Genomic DNA, 27610 nt, shown 5'->3' with positions numbered 1-27610 from the left:
GTTTACTTTAAGCCTCTTTTATCTGCGTCAAAAAGTACAATAACTACTGCAAACTGAATACTGATTAAACGCAAAACATTTACCCCAACACCTCAACATAATATGCGCTTACTTCAGCTTAATTCTTCGAATGTTCGCGTTCTTAGAAGTTTTTCCACGGATATGTCATCTTGAATCATGCAGCCATTACATTTCTCAGCGTAACGGAATCATTTTCATACAGTCTCCCATGACAGTTGATGTATTTATATCTGCGAATTAACAGAAGTACAACAAAATGAGGAGACTTTGACATGTACCCATGCTCTGCATTGTTATATTTAGTACTATGATCTCTAGACTAAAATTCCTGCTGTTATTTATGTGCTGAACACATAAATGTGTTGTTGTGTACTTACGTGGTACGTCTTGCCTTTTGTAAAGAATAGGTTATGTTATAGTGATATGAAGTTATTTTGTAACATAAAGGTTTAATGAAATACAAGTATTGTGAATGTAATACAAAATAAATACAATATATTTTGAAATCATGAGCCTTCTCTATCAACAACGTACTGTAGGAGGGTGTGGAAGGTTTCCTATGGTTTGCACTCTTCATGAAAGGGCTCCAGAGTTCTGAAATCCCTCCAGGTTGGAGGCAGGGAACTGTGTAGATGGTTGCCGCAGCGTTTGCAGGGGTCGCTGAAGAGAGTGATGTAACTGTGAAACCACGTCTGCAATGCAAAAAACAGAATACCAGAGTAAATAACTGACACAACATCAAACACCCTCATCAATTTGCTTGCTATATGGGTGAATATTCTGAAATGGGTAAATGTATGTCCCGGCTGATTTAAGGAGTTTAATTAACTAACTCTCACATGTTTTAGTTGGAAACAAACTATAATAGGATTAATTTTAAAATTCATAATTAAAAAATAACATCCAAACGTCAAAATGTAACTACGGTCCCTATGTCCCCAACTACATTTTACTCTGTTTTACTAAGTTTTTCTCAGATGATTCGATTTGATTTTATTTCCTCGGCCAAGATTATAAAAATAAATAGTTGTTGTCGTTGTTTTCTAATGCCAGGCGTTTGACAAAGTCATTTGACCTCTTGCACGCCAATATTTTTCAAAGATATTATCAAAGTCAGCTACTGAAGCACAGATTTCGAGGTGTTCAGAATCCATTTCTTGGTTTGAGTTGCACAATGGGCAGTTAGGGGACTGACATATTCCAATTCTATGCAGGTGTTTAGCCAAACAGTCATGGCCTGTTGCCAATCTAAATGCAGCTACAGACGATTTTCGTGGTGAATCGGGAATGAACTGTGGATTATGACGCAGAGAGTTCCATTTTTTCCCTTGAGATTGTATAATCAAATTTTGTTTGTTGAAGTCTAAGTATGTAGATTTAATAAATCTTTTCACAGAGTAATACGTAGATTTAGTAACAGGGTCGACCTGGTTGGCGAGTTGGTATAGCGCTGGCCTTCTATGCCCAAGGTTGCGGGTTCGATCCCGGGCCAGGTCGATGGCATTTAAGTGTGCTTAAATGCGACAGGCTCATGTCAGTAGATTTATTGGCATGTAAAAGAACTCCTGCGGGACAAAATTCCGGCACATCCGGCGACGCTGATATAACCTCTGCAGTTGCGAGCGTCATTAAATAAAACATAACATTTTTATTTAGTAACAGGTCTTCTTTGCTAAAGCATCTGCATTCTCGTTTCCCAGGATTCAACAATGGGATGATATCCATTGGAATACAATTCTTTTATTGAGTGATATTAATTGAGAGAGCATTTTAGTTATTTCTGCTGTTTGAGATGAAGGTGTGCGTTTAGAGACTATTGATAGAATAGCTGCTTTGGAGTCTGACAATATAACTGCATTCTTAAATTTATTGATGTAGCATAGAAGGTTCCTGAGACTTTCACTTATTGCAATGATTTCTCCATCAAAACTTGTTGTTCCATATCCAAGAGATCTATAAAGTGAGAAGAGACAGCACGTAACACCTGCACCGGCACCTTGTTCCCTGGAGATCAAGGATCCGTCGGTGTATAAATGAAGCCAGTTTTGTGGAGGGTACCTACTATTAATTGTCTCTAAAGACAATTGTTTCATTATTTCAGTGTTTACTTCTGATTTCAGTATTTCTTCTGTTATATTTAGATTATACTCTATATTTAATAGAGTTAAAGGGTTTGGTTTAATTTGTAAGTTTTCTTTTAAATTCGGGAGACTGATTTTCTTTTTTAATTCTTGCAAAATTTGAAGGTCCTACACAACCTTCAAGTGTTGAATGTTCCCTTGAGAGATGGTATTTTGTCAAAATCAGTCCGCATCCAAAAATCGTCGTGGAATTACAAGACATAAGCTCTACAGTTAAGAAAAACCCCCAACATGAATCCAACCAAGTAATCTTCCCAAGTAAGACTCAACTATGCTTAAGCTTAGCCTCACTTAACTTACCATAAATGACTTCACAGCCAACTCTGGAAGAGTGGGGGAGTAGAAGTGAAGCATTGCAGCATGGGCATTCTCTGTAACTTTCTTGAACACTTTGTGACGTGATTCAGTCCACAAGTCCAGAGTCTCGCCATGACCCTTCACCACCACCCACTCTATCATCAAGCCTTTGAATGCCATCACTGCCTTGAGAACGCGCCCCAAAGAGATCTGTAATCAAAATACCCAGTGAAGGGAAAAGAATACATAAACTAGGTGATTAAATTATTGTAACTGGATATTTGAGGTTGTGAACCTCCTGCATGTAACCCTGTCAACTTTATATATACTCCTCTATATAAACACTGTTATACCAGGTCTGTTTCTTGACAAGAAGCAGAATTGTATAATAGTAAAACTTCGTTTATATACATTTTTCACATAGACATTTTCGCTAAACTGAAGAATTTACTATGGTAGCTTTGAACCGTAACCTTACAGTTACGACCAAATTGAGCTAAATACACAATATAGCCAATATAAGGACATGACGTTGATCTGTGGTGTCGTTAGAAGGAGAAAATTGTTTTTTTTTTCTCTCTACCTGCTTCGTTCTGAACATTACTGAGAGATAGCACCACTGTTAGCGACAAGATGTATTTGCGTAAATATTGCGAGTAGATTACGTGGCTTAGGTGAGGGCCTCGTGACAGGAACAGTTTTGCTTTGGCACATGCGTGGACCTCTCATGCAGTAGCAGTGTGATCCTTACTTGAATTTATTTTCGTGTGTACATTCCAGATCAAATCAAGAAGATCCCTTCTTGCTCCGGTTACACATCTTGCATATTATAGGAAGGTTAGGTTTGGTTAGTTTAGGATTTTATTAACCAAGTCCACGCATGTGCAGACAGCCAAGATGATCCTGTTGGTCATGGCCCTTATGACAATTTTTGTTTCGTAATATTGTTAAACAATAATATGATGAAAGCGGTGAATAATTTCATGGCCACTAAAAGTTTCCATCATAAAAGTCGAGATATTTTCTCTAAACCACAAATAAAACGGCAACGCGGTCATAAATACGTACTTAACGCTTTGGTGACCATTAACCGGACATTTACTTTCCTTCATTTCAATGATATTCCCTGAAACACACTCCCCCCCCCCCCTTTATTTCGTTGTGATAACTTACTTTTAAGATCTCACTACATCTGCATTTTCTTTTGGTGCATTCAAAACAACGCAGTTGTACTGCATAAACCTTGCACTTGATTAAGGGAGTGAATTATTTAAGAATATAGTCGCGCATTTTACTACCACCATTTCGATTGTCTTTTGTTTGACACGGCTCAGTACGGCCCGGTGACTAGTGGCTAGCAAGCAACGTTGACTACCGATGTTGGTCTACCGTGCATATTATCCAGTTGTTCCACATTTTTCAGTGACATCTTAGGAGTAAAGTCTTTAATATCATTAATCCAATGCAAAATATAACTATGTGATGTGTTCAGAATATGGAAAAAAGAAGGAAACACAAATTAGCTTCAGAAATGAAACAACAAATCACATTCCAGAAGAACAAAAATATATTGCTTATGGTAAGCCAGCAAACACAATTATAGAGACAAAGAGTAAAGGAATGGATTGAAATGCAACGAAAAATAAAAGAAAATAGGCCTATAATAATATGGGTCTTTAAAAAAGGTACTACTAGAAATAATTAACTACAGTAAGAATGTCTTAGATGATAATCATAGTCTTAGATGATTTTGTTTGGCCTGGCTTCAACAGTATCTAATATTTACCTGTAGCAATGCATTAGTAGCAAATGGCCTGGTTATATTGACGTTCATATCGTTGAACAACCGGTCGATGGTGTTTATGGCGGAGTCTACAGTCCTGCAACAAACATAAAATAATATTCAATACGTGATGTTTATTCCAAAACAACCTTTCATAAGCTAGAATTATACATTTATACATACTGTACTGAGACGTTATGGCTGCTGGTCTGAGTTCGACGTCTCTTGGCACTGCTAGAGTTGATATATGAACGCTTCAATGAGTTCTGGCTAAGCAGTGTTGCAGCAAGGCTTCCATACTCGTGAACCTGTGAAGGAGGCACGTATCAGTTAAATGCTGTAAACTAGTTTTCATAAATACAAAATGATAATCTCTAACATCTGTTGTATCGAATTTCTGCTGGTTAGTGAGATCAGAAACTGGACGAACTGTATTCCTGGCATACTTAAGATCGACTACTTGAGTTTGTACACAGTTGAGTTGTTACTGTGGTGCTAGTTTGACACGTGATTCAACGTGTAATATTGAGGAAAATGGTGAGAATTCGATGTACTCGTAATTTAGAACAGAGAATATTCGTTTATGTGAGAAAACATTCTTGCAAGAGGAAATTTCGTCATAATTATTCTGGGACACACGTTCAATCATCACAAACAATTTTAAGTTCGTGAAAAAACTGCGAACACGTGGCTTTCTTTGTGGCTTTTATTATTGGCTATTCTTAACCTTTTAACTGCTGACTTTTTTTGCTACCTGCCAAACCCTACTTGCAATAGAATATAGTTCTTTCGACTCCTAACAGAAGGCAGAACATTGTCTCTTAATTAAAACCATGTTCTGAGATTTCATTCTATGCTTTGGATGCCGTGTTTTTATTGCGCCACCAGCACCATCAGAGTGATGGTCAATGCAAGAATACGTAATGAATTTGTTCACTGTTACTCTGATGGCCTACACAGCAAAAAGGTTAAACAGGAAGGAATATAAAGGATTTAAAGGAAAATATTCGTCAAGCAATTCTTGCAATACAACAAAATGAATTTCACGAAGTTTCCCCAAAATCTTTTCAACAGAAATGATTATATTTAAGAGAAGAGGATGAACACTTCGATCACCTGTTGAGTACCATTTGATTACACTGGTCAAAAGCCATTTAGTACCAAAGACAAAACTTCTCACTAATTTCGACTTGCTGAATTAAAAAAAAAAAAAAACTAGTAAAATGTTCCATCACTTAGGGTGCTATTCATACACATTTCGCTAGCCCATGCTATGAGCGTGCTACACAGGATTCATATCATATCATATCATATTACTAACACTGGTTTATGAATACGAAAAACGTTAGTTCGCTGATCATCCACTGAAAGCCCGCGCTAAGAATGTCTATGAATGCGGAAGAGTTTTTGAGACACACAGTCATCGATATTTTTTAATATATTTTTCTTCAAAATTCAAATTATTTCGCGTTTAACACATTTCTGAACAAATATGACAAAGCTAGCATATTAAAAATAACATTAAGATGGGTAGACCACCTTAAGGAACCATTTTTACTGATGCAGAAGTTGTTTCACTGCTCTGTCAGAATGGCTTTTTGAGAAGTGAAATAGGATATATGTTATGTTTTATTTAATGACGCTCGCAACTGCAGAGGTTATATCAGCGTCGCCGGATGTGCCGGAATTTTGTCCCGCAGGAGTTCTTTTACATGCCAGTAAATCTACACTAACATGAGCCTGTCGCATTTAAGCACACTTAAATGCCATCGACCTGGCCCGGGATCGAACCCGCAACCTTGGGCATAGAAGGCCAGCGCCAACCAGGTCAACGAAATAGGATATATGAATTTGCTTTAGTTTAATTGCAAACTTAAGTTGAGGTGGTATTCTATTTCGGTTCCGGACAATTGGCCACAGAAAATTGGTAACTGGGACAATTCGCCACAGATAGACAATTAGCCACACTGCGGTACAAAGATAAATCCATGACTTCCAGAAGCTCAATATTGTGCAAATTAATACAGAGATTAATAATTGTAAATTCCACTAAGTATGTAAATTGCTATGTACAGTACATAAAATTTGGCTTCAACTCCATTTTTATTTCCTCTAAGTCTCGTGTACATGTAGCCAAGATATATTAATTTGTCAGAGCCTCTTTCTGATTTTGTGAAGCGAATTTCTTCCGCCATAGTTCCGAATTAGATTACAGCTTCCGGATTTGTCTTGTGTTACCATAGGAATATATTATAAATTGTTGCGAATTTGAGTATTACCTTCATAAATTACAAGTTGTAGCGAATTTTAGTAGGTATATGGCCAATTGCCTTTCACCAGTGGCGTAGCGTCAATGTAAGCTAAAAAACTTAGCTTCCCCAGTTAATAATAATTTCATAATAAATCTGCAGTTTATGGAGAAAATTATTTATTAATTTTAATAGAATTTATATTTACGCGTTAAATATTGTGATGCGGCAGCTCAGGATGATTTGTGATGCAGCAGTAAGCAAGAAGCCTGCACACACCAGCTTCCAAGCAGACTGGTTTCTTCTGTGTAATCCACCCCGCAGATTTTACATCCCTTTCTAACTAAACTACCCTAGTCGCAAGGCTCGCAAGAAGCTAGCTTTAACATTTAAAATAAGTAGTTTCCGAGTTATCCCTTTTCGTCAGTTGTGTTCAGTTGAAGTGTTAGTGTGCATTGTGGCTGATATAATAAATAATGAGCGAAATAACAGTTCCTGACACTAATTTACTTGAATTTTTTTAGGACAATTGTATTATCAAGACTGACTTACGAACAAAAGTGTGATTTAAAAAACAAATGACCGAGTCCCTTGCTGTCAATGAAGGACACAACCAAAAGACAGACGCATACTTACATACTGTATCTATTGACTGTTAATATTGTGATTTCTCTAAGTATGACAGGGAGTGAGCTAATGTTATACGTTTACGTGTCTATTTGTTAAGAGATGTGTAAACCGTGAAATCATATTTTACTACGTACCAATTGAGGTCATGCCTTATTGGTTTTACTTACGAGGTTCCAATCAATCTTCGACTGCTGACTTGACATTGACTACAATTTATTTTAAGACTGTATTTTTGTAATACGTTTTCTCATATTGCATGAAAGACAACTGGAGTTAGCTTCCCCTGCTCAAAATTTCATGCTACGCCACTGCCTTTCACACGAATTTTAATGTGTGGGTAATTGTCTTTGATACAAATTGCAATTATGTGGCGAATTGTCTTTGATACGAATTTCAATTATGTGGCGAGTTGCCTCTGTCGCTAATTTTCTGTGGCGAGTTGTCCCCAACCCATTCTACTTGAGACGTGAATTTTCTTTTCAGCATGCCTTCCAATCAAGAACTTGTATTACAGGATACAGAGATATTTAGCCTACGCACTTTGTCAGTCCACTTGTAGCTGTTCACCAGTTGTGAGTACAGAGCCTGTCTGTCCTGCGTGCTCTCCTGGCTCAGGTATGCAGTGTTGCCCAGGTTAAACGGGCCTGGAGGTGCAGATAAACTGTTTACAGCTTGCTCCACATCCCTGCAAATGCACATACTGTGTAATCACGTACCGGTATTTCTTTGCTTGAAGAACATTTTATACTAAAAGAAAGTGCCAATAATTTATTTTGTGTGCACAAGATTGGAATTTTGGAATAAGAGGGAAAGAAAGGTATCAATGTTCTGAACTTCATCCCATAAATAAGCTAACACTAGACACAATGAAAACTTAATTTTAGTTCATTCTAAAAGTCCTTTTTCTGCTTACGCAGACCGAGATATTTTTATATATTAGCATGTCACCAGATTATTATTCGTGATATTAATCCGCTTACCTAAGATTGATATTCACTGTACTAAGTAATTCCTGTAATTCAAATAAAAACTTGGTATCGCGCCCATCTTCGCCGTGATCGGCCCTCAAGCCATTTCCGAGTGTTTCAAAAACTTGACCCACACTCGACCGTAAAACTTTTAAAGAATTCAATGCCGTATAAAGTGCTGCCTCCATTATGAAATCAGCGGTATTCGGATAACCAAAGCTCTCATTAAAACTAATTTTTACTGAAAATATGTGACAATTCCAAAGCGAAAATTGCCGAAGCTTTTAAAGCATAACACAAGCAAGTTTCCTCAAATTCCTAATCAAGCGTAACGGCACGATATGCATCAAGTTAGCCGGGGTAGAAATCAGGCTCGGCGGAGTGGGAACCAGGGCTGCCAATATAGTGACTTTTTCCACCAACTCTAGTGATTTAGTATAGGTATGTCTTTCAAAATGAGATAGGAACCGTCTTTGATTGTGTCGCATTATAGAAATTAGCTCCTACCTTTGCGAGTATCAAATGTCACTAACCTGGAGTTGTGACTGGGCCCAAGTGCTAGTGCACTAATCTTCCATTCAGGCAGCCCGAGTTCGATCCCCAGGCATGTCGTGATGAAATTTGTGGTGGACAAAGCAGACGTTGCAGAGGGTTTTTTCTTGGGGTATTCCCATTGGGAAAATCTGAAAGATTGGTGCAGCATCGAATGCACATATTATAGGGGAAGTGGGCAAAGAGAATCAGCCTCTACACCATTTTTTAACATTATGGGCTCCCGTTTTCCTTTATAATTTCACCAACACCAGTAGTACAGGTTTCCAATCCTGATGCAGGAAGGGCTTGGACCTCTGCTCTGAAGCATACCAGGAATGTCTAAGAATGGGACCTGGCTCAGTATTATAAAAATTACTAAACAGTAGCACCGGTACCAGTAGGTTTGACTATATAGGGGATATTTAAGTTTAAACAAAAAAAATTACACCTGAGACACATTTTAAAATACCTAATAACATTTTATAGGTATAATTTTACATCAAAATTCCTGTAAAATCTCATTTTCTACATTGCATAAGTACAATAATTTATTTAAATTATTTCCTTTCAGAATACTAGAAAGAGTTAGTAGCAACATCCAGTAAATTATATTCCTTAAAAATATTTTCAATACACTATGATGGCATTCAGTTGCATATTCGTATTATTAACAAATATTTATTTGAAAATTTTATTGTATTTTCCCTTTCACACGAAATGAATTTCCTTAAACAAAATGTCCATTCTGTGTTCCTTACTATAAGCACAATTGATGGCATAGGTTGATAAAAAAAATATAAATTAAATCTTCTTGAAGACTAGAATTAAGTAAAGAGATTAATAATGAAAAGATACAATTGCATACTCCTTCCAGTAACATCGAAATTGAAGTCTTGATACAAAGAAAAAAAAAAAGACACACACACACAAATGTGGCTTCATTTTTAAACTGTTAATTAGAATAAAAAGGAATCCTATTAAAAAATTTTCTCCCAACAAAAATAATGGAAAGGTTAAAAAAAAGACAACCATAGTCCAAAAACATAAATTTTCAGAAGAAACAAAAAGCTAACTGGCGTGGGTGTTGTTGACAATTCAAGTATGAAATTCATCATACCATTTTTTAGGTGTTGTAAAACTTGGGAAAACTGAAGTACATTTATAACTTAAATTGCCTTATAGATATACATGTGTAAATGTAGGTAACTGTGGACAATGGTTGTTTTAAGGAAAAATACTCTGTTGTGGCTGAAATGTGCCCTTTTTTTGCTTATATTTCTTCCATGTGATTACTTCTGCATCTAAAGATGACTCCATAACTAATATAACAATTTACGTGCTGAAGTATTTTTCTCCATGGTGGTTTTTGCCATGTACAGTAGTGGCAAAAAAAATCGGACCGACCTGTGTAGCTGATTTCAGAGCCTTGTTCACTCCAGAGCACAATAAACTGGTAACTAAGACTTTCGTGGTTCAAATCCTGCCTGGGAAGGAAAAAGTTTTTGTTCCTTATTCAAATTTATCCCCAATACTTTTCGATTGTAGCGATATTTTACTACTTAATCAACTTATTATTCCCAGAACATGAATTTTACTAGCAATCGAAAAGTATTGGGAATAAATTTGAATAAGGAACAAAAAAAAAAAAAAAAAAAAGAAAAGTTTCCTTTCCAGGCAGGATTCGAACCACGAAAGTCTTAGTTTCCAGTCTATCGTGCTCTGCAGTGAACAAGGCTCTGAAATCAGTTACAAGGGTCGGTCCGGTTTTTTTTTTTTTTGCCACTACTGTACATAAAAAGCAATGCTACTAATCTACTATAGTGACTACACATTTGAATTAATTTAATTTGCAATATAACGATGTTATTAGTTTTATGTATTTCAACTAATTAGGCCTATATAGGGCCTAAACTTTTACTTTTGTTACATTTACTGTATGTTAGATTATATTTCCTTTGAATTATTGATGAAGTCTCAAAAATAATATATTACAGCCTAATCTATACAGAAAAAGTGCATGATGCAGTGTTTAAATTCATGTGGATAATAATTCAACTTCAAAAGAGAGTAAAGAATAAGAATACTGTATAATACATAATACATACTACTTATCGTTTTTATTTCAATACAACCCAATACGAGGCGCCAGGCAGCATTGACAACGATATTGAACATAGCTTGGATATTCTTGAAAAAAGGAATGAGGAATTTTAAAAATAATTTATAGAAATGGGGAAAAATTGTATTTTTACAATCTTTTTGACATTCTGGGACAAATACAGGGACATCATTTTATTTTTACTTCAATTTTTAGTGTACCAGAGTTTTTTAATGTACTTCACTCCCATCCCCTCTACTATGTAGTAAACCTCCCGTCCTCCACACAGAACCAAGGCCGCATAGGCAGTACTGAGTGAGTAAATATAATATGTTCCAGTAATATGATCGCATTTTCCAGTGAAGAAAAAGCATTCAATATTGAATTATATCTTCGCACAGATACTGTGTCCATTTGGTTACGTCACATCCCCCACCCACTTCTGCTTGCCCCTCTGTAAAGGCTAGTGGGCTGGGAAGTCTTAGCTCTTTTCTGAAAACATTTGCTGTTAGGAATCGGACGTGTACGTAATATTATACAACTGTTTAAAATAACTTAAATAAAAGGGCTTCGTTAAATAATTAACTGTCACGTGATTTCCTCCCTTTCTACAACCCTACGACATAACCACTTAGACGGACAGAGTAAATTTATCTGTGCGGATTGGGCAGAATTGAATTTACAGCACTTAAGGTACTCTGTTATAGAGTAGGTATAGAATTATTCTAACATGAGTTACTGGTTTTAGGTACGAAGGACGAAACTGGAAATACGAATTGTGTACAACATAGCGCGATAATATGCAAAAAAAAAAAAAAAAAAAAAAAAAAAAAAAAAAAAAAAAAAAAAAAAACTGAAGCCAGTATCGAAATGAACGGCCATCATTTTCAATGATTTGTTTAAATATCCATATTTTGATTATTTTTCAATTTAAAAGTATTCTCTATATTTTATGCTAATTTGCTGTAGACATATTATACACTGCACAATGAATATGTCAGTATAGATAGCTCAGTTCGTAATGCTTATTGTTAATACTGTACAGTAGTACATTTTGATTAAATAAAAACCTAACGAAAATGATCAAACTGAGAATCGTGATATTTCCTAGTTTACGTAAATGGATGCACTACTTTTCGTCCCTCCTATACCTAATAAAGTGATTTGTTTGCATTTTACGCTAATACCATCAAACTCGTGGTGGGAATATAATGGTGAAGCAGTGCGCAGTCTCGCCTGTGCTCGTACTACGTGATGACGTCACGCGGGAAGCACTGCGAACTCCCTCGCAGCTTGCTAGCTTAGCTCAGCTCAACTCCGTAAGGTTTTGGAAGTGGAGTAGGTTAATTGATTATGAATACCAAGAAATCAGAATCAAATATGGCATTTTATATTACTTGTTAGTAATTAAATACACTAACTTTTATTAATTCTGTATGTTTAAAACATAAAACAATTTTAAGCACAAGAGATGGATACAGTCACCCCATTCGGAATTTAAAATAACAACATGCGTCGAAAAAAATCTGAATCTAAATTTAAAAAATAATAAACAAGTTCATCAAAATTAAGATGTAACAATTCTTCAGTTCGTCTACAATAGACCTACACATTATATTTAACAGTAAATAATATTGAAACAGCAGTATAATTTGTGAGATAAAAATAACTATAAGGCTACCTACTAAAATTAATTTTACAGTACACATTCAGTTTGTAACAAATAGGGCATGTTTCACCAACCTTCACTAAGATTTTAACGATTCATTAATCTATTTACTGGTTCATTAAATCATTTTTATATCTCATCAAGCATCTTTAGCCTAACGAACCAGTAAAACTATCATTAAATTTAGTGATAGAAATTTTCGTCTTTAAATTTTTAATGGTTCATTAGTTGCAATATAAAATGGCGGAACGTTTCGACACAGAATTGTTATATCTGGAACTGCTCGAAAATTAGGAGTCAGATGGAGATAATGTTAACTGTTTAAGAAACGATAATTTTGAAACTTTGAATTATACAAAAATTCACGAAAGATACTGCGTCACGAAGATCGTGGTACTCAAAATTTTAGAAGAAATTGACCATAAGTTATAATAAAAACAGCTGAGACAAAGCTGAAAACTAGTCAACTAGGTAACATACAATTGAGTTTTTATTTTAACACATGAAAGTGGTTATTATAACTACATACCTAAGAAATATTAGTAAATTAATACACAATGTGCATTAAAACATAACAAAACTTAATTGGTATATTAACTTTCATTTATTATAATTATATTATAACTAGCGATAAGATATTTTTGCACTGGCTTTAAAATAGAAGCGAAAGAACTGGATTCATGGAATTTATAATCGTTTTATTTCCAAAGGAAATTTCATTTTTCAGCAGGATAACTACCCCGCGCACATCGCCATAAATGTTCAAAGACGGTTCACGGAAAGGCATGAGAAAGAGGAGGATTGACAAATATCGAGACAGCCTACCTCAAAATCCAGATCAGTTGTGGGATCAAGTTCTGGCTACCTGGGAAGATCTCGCTGAGGACCAGAACTATTTCAGCGATCTGATGGACTCAATGCACCGAAGATGCCAGGAAATAACAGACGCCAGTGGCATGTGGACAAACTATTAGATCCACATGCGTCTTTTTCTATAATTTGTTTGTTTGTCTTTGTTGTATTTCGGGAAGAAAATTGATCTCCCAGGAGTTTTCTTAATTCTCCTAGTGGAGCCAGAGTTGCGAAATAATTCGTTTCACTACAAAAAATAGAAAACCTAGAGGACATCGTCGACCAGGAAGACCGTTAAGAAGACTGCTAGATGGGGCCGAAACAGGTCTACAGAGGCCTAATTCGTGAAGGATGATGATGATGATGATGACAAAAAATAGAAAATGAAGAAAGGTAACATGTGTAAAAATTAGTTAAGTTAATAAAAGAAATAGTTCTCATCGAGAATCGAACTCGGGTTTCAGATTTGACAAGCCAGCACGCTAATGACTGCTCCACCACAGAGACGTGACGTATTAAGCGTTACGAGGCATATAATAGATGCTCGGCTTGAAATTTACTGAGACAGCGCTTATAAACGTACTCGTGTAAATCGCGGCCAAAATTTCAACATTTTCACTACCAAGAGACACAACAAAACTGTTTTCTAATGCTGTACACAATTTGCAATATAGTAGACTGTGGTTTCGTATAAAGATGTTCTGATATAGTTATGAAAAATTCATAGATCGCATTTATTTATCCTTAATGAGCCATTACTTACTGTTCATTAAATGTTAAGAAAATTTGGTTGTGAGCAGCTCGCATTTTAGTGAAACGTTAAATATTTTAATGTTCAGTAGTTAATGTTTCATTTGGACTGATTTACTGGAAGTTGGTGAAACCGGCCATAGATGTAGTTTTGCTAAATGTACTGTGGTAATGCTCAAATGTCACTGTGTGATGTGAGTTATTCCAAGTACATCATCGATTTAAAAATGTGTCACATTAATAGCATTACTGATACAAGAATAACATTCAATATAATATAAACAAAGAATTAACACCGTGCACGTACACACAACAGCTATTTGTGTTGTTCTGCGGTGCGAATTAGCGCGCCGCTGCTGCTTCCCAAGTGACGACATGCGCAGTAGAAAACGAGTTTGAGTCAACCGTCTGCTACACCATTATATTCCCACCACGATCAAACTCAGGTCGTGGAAGGAGGAAGGGGGTAGCAAACAGTGTTTCCGGTTCTCAACCGTTAATCCAAAGGTATAGCCAGGTTAATATTAGAAATGTTAGTAAAATAAAATGATGTCCCTGTATAACTCAATCCAGGACACAGGCTGTACCATTAAAATCCAGAACAATCTTGGGAAATCCAGGATGTCTGGCAACCCTGGTTGAAGATATAAGAATAAAGTACATATTCCCAATTTCACTCCAAAAAACATAACATTTTAAAATCTTCAAAAATAATGTAAAAGAGCGACTTGGAATTTTGGTGGAAAAAGAAAGGATGTGATGAACAAGGAATCATGTAATGAATTTAAAAGTTCACTTCTGCAATAACACTCAAAATTCATATTTAATTACATCAGACTTTACATGTTCATAAGGAATATATTATGTATAATATGGCACTTCCGAAATAAATACAATCATTTCCTGATCACAAGCTCAATGAATGCACTACAATAACAGCCTACTAAATTCAGTTCCTCAGTCCTCTTTGTGGTACTCCATAGTTGACTTCAACAGTCAAATTAAAATTAAACATCTTTAAATAAATATATATCTTTAAAACATAACTGTCTACTCTAAATAAAAACTGAACATCAAATGTTCCTGCTTGGATTGTGAATTATTAGCTGCCTTATAGACCAGAATTCTTATCATCAGGAAAATAAATTATGTATTGTATGTTTTAAAACTATCAATCTCACATTTGTGTTAGAACACATAAACTTATATTGATATACTTGCTTCCCTGAGAAAACCTGAGATCAATTAAGGAAACAAGACCATTAAAATCAGCTTTATATGCTAACCCTCATTTTATGATTTCAAAATTAGTTGGCAAAAATCTAATACACTGAAACTTCTCTTTACGAATACCTGTCAATAAAGAACACATTATATTTCCCTCCAGAATTACAAACATTTTAATGAGAGAATACCTTCTCAGTAGTGGACAATCTCTGTAATGGATATGGACAGCTATATAAACATATCTTTTACTTCAAAATTTCTCAATAGCGGACACACAACACAATAAAAACATTCTCAATTATCTGGTAATCATATTAACATTTTCGTAGTCCTTAGGATGCCTCTCGTGTGACTCATAATTTCCTTCTCTGGCAACAGAGTAGTCATTCATTGCAGAGTTTCTATTCCCTTGTCAGAGGCCGCCATTTTTGTGAACACTGTAATGTGGTCGAGCTAGTTCTGCCAGCGAATAGGGATTATAAAGAATGGACACTTCGCGTCGGTACCTTTGATGTAGCCGGACCGATTTCAATGACCTTCAAGCCAGCTAGAGCGTCAGATTCAGCTTTCTCCCTAGAGTTGGCGCTGACATCAAACCAGCTAGCAGTCGACACAGCGGAAATATAACACATAATTAATACATCTAGGTATATTATGTACTCAAATAAAATAAACTGGATCCATAAAATAAAAAATCCTTCATTAACTGTAATATCTAGACTCTAGAGTTCCTTTATAATGAGAGTTGAGACGTTGACCCCAACAATTAAAATATGTAGTGATTTGATAGCGCTGAAAATGGAAAAACAAAACTCTTACGAGAAATAAAACCATATACCTATATAATATTATATATAAATATTAAACGAATTCGATACTTAATTTTATAATGTATTATATTATTTTATAATATAATTTATGATATCTGAAATATAAAATATTATTATTACAACTAGTTTGTCACTGAGAAATAAGGAAAAGCTGTTAACTTGAATTTATTTGAAGCAAAGCATTACTGGATTATGCAATGAGGTAGGCGATGTTTGCATCCTGTGTCTCAACTCTATTATCTTAGCGTATGCTCGATTACACTACCTCTAGCGCTTGAAAGTGGAACTAGCCGCTGGCACACAGAGAAAAAAAACACAGGAAAATTCGCTCAGTGTCCATTCTTTATAATCCCTATTCGCTGGTTCTGCTGACAACCTTAGTTGGCTAAGTGCTAACGTGAAGCCCGAGGACTTAAATGAACCTCTGATGCAGAAATACAGGATGTATCTATATATGAGCCATTCAGAGCAGAAATGGTGTAAGTCAAAAATGGGTAATGAGGGTTAAAGTAAACATTCTGTGAAATATAGCGCAAAGTAACAATTAATAGTCAATTTATTTAAACTATTAGTAGTCAGTGGATACCAAGAAGGACATATTAATTGCTACTTTGCGCTGTATTTTATAGAATTTTTACTTTAAACCTCACTACCTAATTTTGACTTACACCACTTTTGCTCTGAACGGCTCATATGTATCCATAAATGTGGGCGCATATTCCTGACATCAAAACAACAAAAGTTCATATGAACATGGGTCCGCAAACATTTCGTTAGGGAGTTATGAAAGGAATTTCCTGTAGTGACCCCTGATTCCTACTTTCTTCATTACAGTTGGTCATGAATTTGTTTTGTTTTGCCTGACTGCCTTTTGTTCTGTTTCGTGTTATGGATATGCAATACATATGGGCTATTCCATCTCAAATCGACCGAAATATAGAGAAAATTGACCTTGCAATTTTTAAATACAATGAAACTTTTTCTGTCCATAGACAACTATCCAGACGCTTGAGATGGGCAGGGCATGTAGCACGTATGGGCGAATCCAGAAGTGCATATAGAGTGTTAGTTGGGAGGCCAGTGGGAAAAAGACCTTTGGGGAGGCCGAGACATAGTGGGAAGATAATATTAAAATGAATTTGAGGGAGGTGAGATATGATGGTAGAGACTGGACTAATCTTGCTCAGGATAGGGATCAATGGCGGGCTTATGTGAGGGCGGCAATGAACCTCCGGGTTCCTTAAAAGCCAATAAGTAAGTAAGTAAGACAACTATGATACAATGCTTTGTGCAAAGTTTGAGGCATCAGAACTTCATAGTGTTTAAATTAAAAATATTTTTATTTATCGTATTTTCATAAAATTACCAACTTTAAACTGTTGTGGCTCCGAAACCTTTCACCCAATGATCAAAATCATGGTTTATTTTGATGCTGAAAAGTTAAAGTTTATATTGACATGCACTGAATTCTTACACTCTGTTGTTGTTTTCTAATGCCAGGTGTTTGACAATAAAGTCATTTGACCTCTTGCATTCTAATTCAAAGATATTGTAATGGTCAGCCACTGAAGCACAGATTTTGGGGTGTTCTGAATCCATTTCTTGATTTGAATTGCACAATGGGCAGTTAGGGGACTGAAAAAAAAAATGGTTTATTTAATGACACTCGCAACTGCAGAGGTTATATTAGCATCACCGGTGTGCCAGAATTTTTGTCCCGCAGGAGTTCTTTTACATGCCAGTAAATCTATTCACCTGAGCCTGTAACATTTAAACACACTTAAATGCCATCGACCTCGGCCAAGATCGAACCCGCAACCTCGAGCATAGAAGGCCAGCGCTATACCAACTGCGCTACCAAGGGCGAATAGGGATCTGATATATTCCAATTCAAATTCTATGCAGGTGGTTGGCCAAACAGTCTTACACTCTAAAAAGTCACTATTCATTATTCTAAGCCATTTTATCAATTTTATTCTGCAATGTACAAAGATATGTCTGCATCATAATCCACAGTTGATTCCCGATTTACCACGAAAATCGTCTGTAGCTGCATTTAGATTGGCAACAGGCCATGACTATTCGGCCAAGCATCTGCATAGAATTGGAATATATCAGTCTCCTAACTGTCCATTACGCAACTCAAACCAAGAAATGGATCCAGAACATCTCAAAATCTGTGCATCAGTGGCTAACCATGACAATATCTTTGAAAAATATTGGAGTGCAAGAGGTCAAATGATTTTATTGTCAAACGCCTGGCATTAGAAAACAACAACAACAAAGATACGTCAATCAATTTAATTTGGACAAAGATTTAAGTTTAGATAAACAATGGTGAAAATTCTTCAATTCCAACAGTTCTGCGAGCTCTGAAACTTTCTGAGAACTCTTAAAAATATGTCAATTCTATTTACTTATCCCCAGTCACAATGAAAGTGCTGAGAGAGTATTTTCTCTAATATCTGCTCAATGGAAAAAGAACGAAATTACATGCTAATAGAGACAGTCAGAGACATCACGGTAAAATATAATTTCAAGGACATATCCTGTGAACAGTTCCATAGTTATTTGCTACAAGATATGTTTGTCTCTTCATGCTCTTCTACACAAAATAGGCTCCACCGATAAGTACAGATGTAATACTGATCCAGCAACTAGTGAGAAAACTAAGATGAGCCACTGTTTTTATCTTTAATTCTGTTCATACCAATTTTTAAAAAGTTCTCCTTTTTTCAGCAATCTCCTCTTATTTTAGATTCCATGTTCTCCTATAGAATTTCTTCTGATGGTAACCCTACATTAAGTAAATAACTGTCACGTGATTTCCCCCATTTCCACGTCTCTGCGACATAACCACTAATAAGGGAAGGGTTTCGGCTCGAACAGGAATTTTTGGTTAAAAATTTGTACAGACGCTTACCTCACAATGGTGATGAAGTCCGTAAAAGCATTCATTTGTGTAACTCTCCGTTTGGTTGGTATTGGTCAATACACTTCTTTGAAAATGTACATGAGGATTCTCTACAAAATGCACGAAACAGTATGGAGCAGAGCAATAAGCACAACACGCAGAAGCAATGCCTGAACAATCTTCTGAACCACACTCCAGTGCTGAAAAATCAAATCCCACCTGAATTACATTTTTGAAGTTTGAGACTTGTTCACGATTCAAGTAACCAACCAGCTGACTGCCAGGAATACTGAAGCATAGGGCGGTATACTGGAGCAGACAACTGGATATGGAAAACAGAGTGCATTTTCATTATAAACACTCGATTTCCCAAGTTAAGTTCTGGATTCTCAGCAAGAGTCCTTATGTAATCTGTTATCCTCCGAGCATATTTTTTGTATTGTCTAAGGAAATAGATATTCAGAGGCTGGATATATTTAGTTTTTTTAGGTGGAATGATCATACATTCCATGTCCTAGGCTTGGAATGATTCATTTATTAAGATTGCGTCCTTGTGCGCATTCAATGACTCACACAACAGTGTACACTTTTGATTAGTTGCAATATTTTCAGACAGAACGTTGGAGAAAAATGTTCTTAAATGGGCTTTAGACATTTTACCACTCGCACTAGCTTCTAGGCTAGGCTAGGCTAGGCTTACAGGTAAGGTGTTCCATCCCCTTAACTTGTGCAGTGCTCTCCCCCTCTCAACTTGTACAGTGCTCTAACAGACAAACCACACATTACACAAACGAATGCTTCTGGGAGCTTTACAGAGATGTAAAGATGGGCCTGTATACAAATTTTGGATATGAAATTCCTGTTCGAGCCGAAACCCTTCCCTTGTAAGTCGGACAATATGTACAAATTAAAGTTCTCTCCTTAGCAAACCCAAATCAACTAAAAAAAAATCAGTAAGCTTAAAGCTAAGGTAATGACTGATGCATAACAATTACCTATAAATTCTGTCGCATTGATTCGTTATTAGTTTGAAACAACGAAAGGATCTCGTCCTGCAATGAAATATAAGAGAATAAAGAAGTACAAATACAAGCACCTGAATTTTTCCAATTTTCAATTCTATGACTGTCTTAAATTATCCTTCTTCCAGCTAATAAATAAATATTTTGATTCTTAACACACATGTACGTTAAAATCGTAACTACAAAATCTATAATGCACAATTATAATAAATATCCAAGAGGTATGTTTGATGCTCCATTAATCACAGAGATAAATACTTCAATTTTGAAAACACTCAAATAGTATCAGTCTTAAGGGACTAGAACATCGATCTATTAATGAGGAACAATTTTCTACATGACAAGTAGTGTGATCACATATCGCTTGTGTTAACAGAGTTGCATCATTTTCTAGATTGTTCAAATGTGATTTTTATGGACACATTCCACTAATCTTCCCTGAGAAAAAATGGAAATCTTAGAACACCGCGATCGCAAAATGTATTTTCAAATCAACCCTTGAAAACTAAGAAAAACATGAAGTGGGTCTACGAGTTTCCTAAATTTACACCTATCTAATTTTCCCATCAATTTAAATTACTTTCTATTGTAATGTCAACCTATTTTTTTGCGATTTTTAAATGAAATACAATTAAGCTACTAGAATTTTGTTATACATATACAAACATACATAAACAAATATTAAAAGGTATTCATGTAACTTGTGTGTAAAGTGAAACTTTAGCCTTAGACCAATGCTGAAATTACACCAGTGCAAGAAAGTCTACACCACACACAGATTGGATACATAATTTCATTTATTACCATAACAAGAAGACATATATTTTAGAAGAAACTAGTGCGCAGGAAGTTCAGCTGATTGTATTATATTGGTCCAGGGAAAATACTTGTCTCATTACGAAAACACTATTGTGGCTCACTGAAGTAAAACGCCTTAAATATTAAACTTCATATCCAAAAATGGTGATTTTCACTTTAAAAAATATGTGAACTTCCCGTGTGCTAGTATAGTAGAAATGTATTCCACTCTCACATAAAAATAACATACCCTAAACTTTCAAACGGAACAGAATCTTTACTAGATCAGAGTAGGTCATGGATCGATTTTTAACATTAATAACAAATACTTTACTATAATAATACCGGACAGCTAGCAATCCTGCGCGCGAACGACGCTGGTGCTGCTACCTAGGCTGTAATCAACTACAATGTATATTGTTTTATTAATTAGTGCTGTGTTAAAATGTCAGGGTGTATACGTGCTATTTATAATTGCTACAAAATTACAGCATTACAATTTGCTCCAAATCGTACTTTCGATTTCCGAAGGATCATAAAACGTGAGTCAATAACATTCTTTAGTAGGCATATTCTTTCGTCTTTGTGTTGATAGAAAAATACAAATTGGCTTTTTATTTAAACCTAATAAATGCATAGAAGTTAAAATGTACCGGAAATTTTAAATTGTAAATTCATTTCTAATATCAAAATTGATTTCGTCTCACTAAACCAAAGAAAAAGTATGTAACAATCATGGAAAGTAACATGAAGTATGCAATATTTCTCATAATATGCAACGTTGACATAAGATAATAATTTTACATTAAATATTATCAATATTTCTTAAGTGTTTTATATGTTATTCCACATTAGTAACTCACGTTTTAGACAGCAGTCCAAATCCCGCTATGTTAATATTTGTATTTGTGGACGTAATTCCACACCGCTCCGCTAGATGTCAGGTCCGCGATATTTCGCACTCACGTCAATGCTGCTAGTATACAGCTGTCAGGTATTATTATAGTAAGGTATTTGTTAATAATAGCATTATTTCTATAACAAACTACCTAAAGTAATGAAATACCTTCATTTCACGTCGCCCAGAAGAGATTTGCTTTTCTTGTGCACAACTATTCAGGAAACCTGTAATTTTTGTTATGGTAATAAATAATAAATACCTTAATTTCGTCACACCAAGAATAAATGAGGTTTCGATATAGCAATTTCTGCTGATTCACATTCCTTGATGAAGTAGACGTCGATGCATTTTCAGACTAGATGTGTGTGTGAAGGTTTTGTTGCATATCTCACACGAATAAGGACGTTCACCACTGTGAATTCGGACATGTACTCTCAAAGCACCTTTATACATAAATAATTTTTTGCATATTTCGCAAGTATATGGACGTTCCCCAGTATGAACGCGATGATGCATTTTAAGATGGCTTGCCTGAACGAAAGTCTTCTTACACAACTTGCACGTATACGGTCTTTCACCTCTATGCACACGCAAATGTACTTTTAGAGAACATTTATGCATGAAAACTTTCTTGCATACATCACATGCATATGGCCTTTCACCAGTATGTATCCGAGAATGAATTTTTAAATGTACGACTTGAGCAAAAGTTTTATTACAGACCTGACAAGAAAATGGCCTCTGCCCGCTATGAGTAGTGACGTGTTTATCCAGATTACCCTTCTGAGAGAAGGATTTATTACATATACCGCATGAATACGGTCTTTCGCCACTGTGTACTCTGTAATGAACTTTAAGTTTTCCACTTTCCGCGAATGATTTCAAGCATACCTTACATGAATACGGCTTCTCTCCACTATGTGTTCGCTTATGCAACTTCAACGAACTGGCATGACTAAACGATTTTTCGCAAATTCCGCAGATGCAAGGTCGCTCCCCTGTATGGATGCGAGTGTGTTCTATAAAGTGATTCTTATTCTTAAAGCATTTCCCACAAAATGTGCATTCATAAATACGACTAGTATATTCTCGAACTTTTCTTTTGTGACCTTTATGTCTTCCGCTCTTTTTCTTCTCTTTGCGTTTGACAAATTTTTCTTCACACACTTGAATATTATTCCCCTCTGTGCGATTCTTATCACAGTCTTCATTATTACTGTTTACGGTAAAGTTGTCTTCAAATTCAACATCAACTGAGTCTATGGCATACTTTTCTTCAACTTCTTCCTTTATACTTATCGGTAAATTTTCTTCACGTTCATGACTTACATCTACTCTGAACTTTTCTTCCCACTCGGTGTGACTTGCTTCTACTGTTAGATCATTTCCACTTTCCTGAATTATTCTCGGTACTATACACTTTTCATCTGGAATACTACTTATATGTACTCCAACTCTATCACCAGATTCAATACTTTCACTTTGTGTAGAATTTTTTTCCCAAGCATCATCAACATTTTCAGTTTTAATATTTACTGCTAAATTTTCTAGTCTCTCGCGGTATATATTTGTTGGATGGAAAGAACAAGATTCCATCATTGCGCTCCTCATCTGTGAACCCTGAAATATTGAAGATAATAGATATATTACTGGTAATTATAGATAAGATTTCTACATAAATGCACATTCTATTCCTTAGCATCCACATCCTCAGAAAGTGGAAAAGTCAACGAAACAACATATCAGAGTTATATTTTTGTTTTTAAATATTTGCACACATTAAAACAATTTTAGATATTTCACATTTTACATAAAAACTACATACAGTACAATGAAATCCTCTTTAAGACTTTTTAATTTAAAACGTCAGTAAACTGCTCTTAATAAGCTGGAAAACTTCTGACAAGGAAACTTCACTCAATATTAATAAAACTTCAAAACAATTTATACGCATTCGAAAGAGAATCCTGAAAAATGGTGAAATCTCTAATATTACATCCTGCGAATGCACTTATGAACGAGCTAGAGAGTTAAAGAGACAAGATAGAGGTCTCCGCCATCCAATGTGAGTCTAATTATGGGGATGAAATTATATAATAAGCTCCCAAGTCAATATTATAAATTACCAATCAATAGTTTCAAAACTAGATTTTACAATTTGTTATTAAATAATCCTTTTTATTCTGTTGCTGAGTTTTTCAACACAAATTTGTATGAAATTCTATTTTAATAAATAAGTTGAATTGCAATTTAGTTAGTTTTCTTCAATTTAAAAGTTTCAAATTATTTCATGTTTTCATTGTATTACTTAAATTTTACTGTTTCTCTTATTAGTGTTTTTTTAAATGTATTTATATGTTTTTTCAATGTATTCTGACGAAGCCTAAAACTGTATGTCTAATGGCCAAATAAATTGAATTGAATATTACGTTTGTAACATATGCAAGGTCCTCCTAATTACAATTATAATAATGCTTTTCATTTTGTTAAATGGTAGTCCGAGACTTTTCCACATTTCCACAAAATAGCGTGGTATATTTTTATTTAAAAAAATATAATTCAGACAAGACAGCATAAGAGGATACGAAAGACATTTTGGCGAGAAAAGAGAAAGACAGACAGAAACAGAGCCATCTAGTAATGATATTTTAATCTTAGAATGTAGGCTTTCACAGCCGGCGTTGATAGGATGCGGATCGCATCCTAATGATATTTTTAATTTGATTTCTTTTGATTCTGACGCCTGATGTAAATAATGTGGTGGTGACATATCCATTCACTACTACATAACAAAAGGTAAACAGCTCTAGGTTACTCTGTGGAAAATATTAGGTGCTGGAAAGTAAAACCACGTGCTTAGTACTCTATGCTATTCGTAATACGAAATCTTTTAAGAAAAAAATAGTGCCTACTTCAGTCTAGTTCTTCTATACAATTACCAATAAAATGTTTTATTACTTATGCCATATATTTCATCTAGGCCTACTTAACTCACCATAAAATCACTTAGAGCTGGAAATTTGTCCTCAATTCTGCACAGTAATATTCTTGGTATTCTTGTTGCCCGAGAATGCAAAGTCACTTGCAGCGTACCGGTAACAATGTTTTTCTTGTTATGTGTACATTGTACAACATCATCCATACTACAATAACACTACCCTTTAGTCTTTCTGCAACAAGACATACCCAAAATACAAACACGCAATTAATTGTGTAAAAATAAGAAAAAAAGACTAAAGTGTACATCATTATCTAGTTCACACACATCAGCATCAGATATTCGGACCCTTATCGAATGCATGAAGGTTCAGAACATTTCGCGGGAATGCAGGAAGTGACGTAATAATGAATATACGTACAGCCTCTCGTTGTGATATAGCTACATTAGAAAAGATTGGTTCAAGAATCAGTTAATCAGGTAAATTCAGTTAAATTATAGTCGCAGAAAATGCGGAGTGAAAGAGAGACCAAAGGTTATCCAAAATATTGGCTCTCAATTTTATTAAACTGTCTTTGGGACTATAACCAAAAGATAGATAGAAATCATGACAAAGAATATTGTGCACGGACATCATATTATTACGACATTGCGTTTAGTATGGTTATGAACCTGAATGGCAACCATTATCTTCTATGAGAAATTTCAAACTTCTGCTTATAGGAAACTAGAGGTTTTCGCGCACCACAACAAATTGAAAAGAAGCCCCCACAAAATATAGTAAATATGTATAAAATAAAATCTGGCAATTCTTCAGGAAAGCTACACTAAAGAACGCATAATTCTCTTTATATTTCAGTGGCTCCTGTGAGATGATGATGATGATGATGTTAACTAATAATGAGTCCTTGGCAATAAAGTGATTAACACTCTTGCTCTCCAATATAGAAGAGGGATGCAGTAAAAAGTACAACCGTTTTAATACATAGGCACCATATTTTTATGTCATTGCGATTATATCACCTAACGCACCACCAAACTGTTTGGAAGACAATACCTTCCGTTCGTTAGCAGGTCCATATGACCTAGCTGGGAGGATTGTCAGACAGCTCCACCGATCATATCCCCTTTATGAGATGTATATAGTGATAAACACGTGGTTTTAGTTAGCACCCACAGATACTTTCAACATAAAAGTTATGTGATACTTACCTGTATATGCTAATGCACTATTGAGTCCCCCCCCCCCCATCACTTGTTATCAACACTCGAGGGGTACAGGCAAACGGATCATTTCCCTAGGACTTCGTCCTGGACCCTTCGCATGTTACGTTAGTAGAGGGAGAATGGAGATATGCTTATTTTAGTGTAGTTCTTTCGAAGAATTACCGAAAATTTGAATTGTGAGTGCCGTACATAACTGAACTTGTGTAGGATGCGAATTAATGTTTGTATTCCAACATCATCCAAAATACCTACATCTTATCTGGAAATTAACGCGAAAAAAAAACTAAGTCCTTAGTAATCAAACTGTCCGACTTCTAACAAAAGCTGATACACTACTCCTACATTTTCTACAATTTCTTCAAACCCATTTGTTTAATACAATATAATTATCCTGTTATAGTCTATAGTCTACCAATGTACTAATAATTCACTAACAAACTGAAACGTCAAAATCTATTGTTTTACATCGTATCGTGTATTTTATGTCCGTACGTTCCTTTCCTTCACTAGAAATCACAACATTTGCACTTCCATTACCACACACCTTCTCATTTCACACGTAATTTACTACAGTTTCGAATAACTTTTTTCCTTGAAATATTTCCCGATAAAATCCTTAACTTTTTTTATCTATCTCCGCAAGGAATCCTTTATAAATTCGACCATTTTTACTTCTAAAATCACCGGAACTACCTCAACGCTCGTTTTCCCTTGATTCGTCACTGCGAATCACTTTCATCACTTTTTTCGCGCATATCTCGTCATAAATCTATCTCCTCGTCAAACTCCGCCTAACCTTAACACTAACAGTGCGGCTAGATGCCATTGATATGTCTCATCAACTTCTATCCAACCTGTCAATGTCAGAGGAGGTATATGTCACTAATATATCTGCTCATCAAATCCTACCTCACCTTACCACTGATGCTGAGGTTACTGGTCACTAACCTATCTCCTCAAGAAAGCTACCTAACCTTGTCACTGACAGTAGGTCTACATGTCGCTAATCTATTTCCTCATCAAATCCTTCTTAATTTTATCAGTTATCACTAACGTCAGACCTATTATCTTTCTGTTCGCAAACGTGATCTAAAAATGTATTATTGCACATCTCCGACATCTTATTTAAAAATTACAAAAACCCTGACGAATTAGAAGTGGACAATAGTAATTAACAATAACACACCGAACAATTAAATTACTTCAATGATTAATCAAGAATTACTAATATTGGAACAACTATTAACTTTACTATAGGCCAAATTCAATGATGAGATCAGGAAATTATTATATATTTAAAAATGGTCAAACCCAAATTAAACGCATCACAAAACTTCAATATACACAAACTCAGATTACAACTGCAGGAAAGGTGATAATTATAAACAAATTAAACAAATACGTACAAAGTTTCTACTTTCCATAGGAATGTCCGTCTCCCAATTAGTGCAAACCACACGGGTTCTGCACTAACTTCTGCTAATCAAGTCACGGTCATCTTGATACACATTACTGATCGGGCGATTTACGATCTTGTAGGTTGATTTTTTTTTATATATATATATATATATATATATATATATATATATATATATATATATATATATATATATATATATATATATATAAATCCTAAGAGCTAGAATTACTGTAATAATAAAATTAAGGAAATGAACTACTGAAATGTAAACTGGAGATTTCAGTTTGTAAAGCAATCTTGAGCTAGCTTAAAGGGATGATTTCGAATTCCACCAAAACCAT

The 27610-nt window shown here is 35.2% G+C and overlaps 2 protein-coding genes across 3 annotated transcripts; both read right to left on the bottom strand.

Annotated features, from left to right (window-relative positions):
- Positions 1–440: 440 nt before the first annotated feature.
- Positions 441–8436, bottom strand: MED27 (mediator complex subunit 27). The gene is made up of 6 exons (XM_069844928.1): positions 8102–8436; positions 7662–7806; positions 4426–4550; positions 4246–4339; positions 2463–2669; positions 441–713 (listed from the first exon to the last, which is right to left on the bottom strand). The coding sequence occupies exons 1-6, from the start codon at positions 8275–8277 to the stop codon at positions 579–581; spliced, it is 882 nt and encodes a 293-aa protein (XP_069701029.1). The 5' UTR covers positions 8278–8436; the 3' UTR covers positions 441–578.
- A 6320-nt stretch (positions 8437–14756) lies between these two features.
- On the bottom strand, positions 14757–27336 carry LOC138713132 (zinc finger protein 583-like). Of its 2 annotated transcripts, XM_069844924.1 has the most exons (3): positions 27256–27323; positions 24680–24854; positions 14757–23304 (listed from the first exon to the last, which is right to left on the bottom strand). In XM_069844924.1, the coding sequence occupies exons 2-3, from the start codon at positions 24824–24826 to the stop codon at positions 22000–22002; spliced, it is 1452 nt and encodes a 483-aa protein (XP_069701025.1). In that variant the 5' UTR covers positions 24827–24854; positions 27256–27323; the 3' UTR covers positions 14757–21999. The 2 variants fall into 2 exon arrangements, with proteins under 2 accessions (XP_069701025.1, XP_069701026.1); XM_069844925.1 differs by lacking the exon at positions 24680–24854 and having other exon boundaries at positions 27256–27336.
- Positions 27337–27610: the final 274 nt, after the last annotated feature.

The sequence above is a fragment of the Periplaneta americana genome, chromosome 14 (assembly GCF_040183065.1).
Source record: "Periplaneta americana isolate PAMFEO1 chromosome 14, P.americana_PAMFEO1_priV1, whole genome shotgun sequence".
NCBI lineage: Eukaryota > Metazoa > Arthropoda > Insecta > Blattodea > Blattidae > Periplaneta > Periplaneta americana.
Note: the sequence above shows the minus strand (reverse complement) of the source record. Positions and strands in the feature narration are given on the sequence as shown.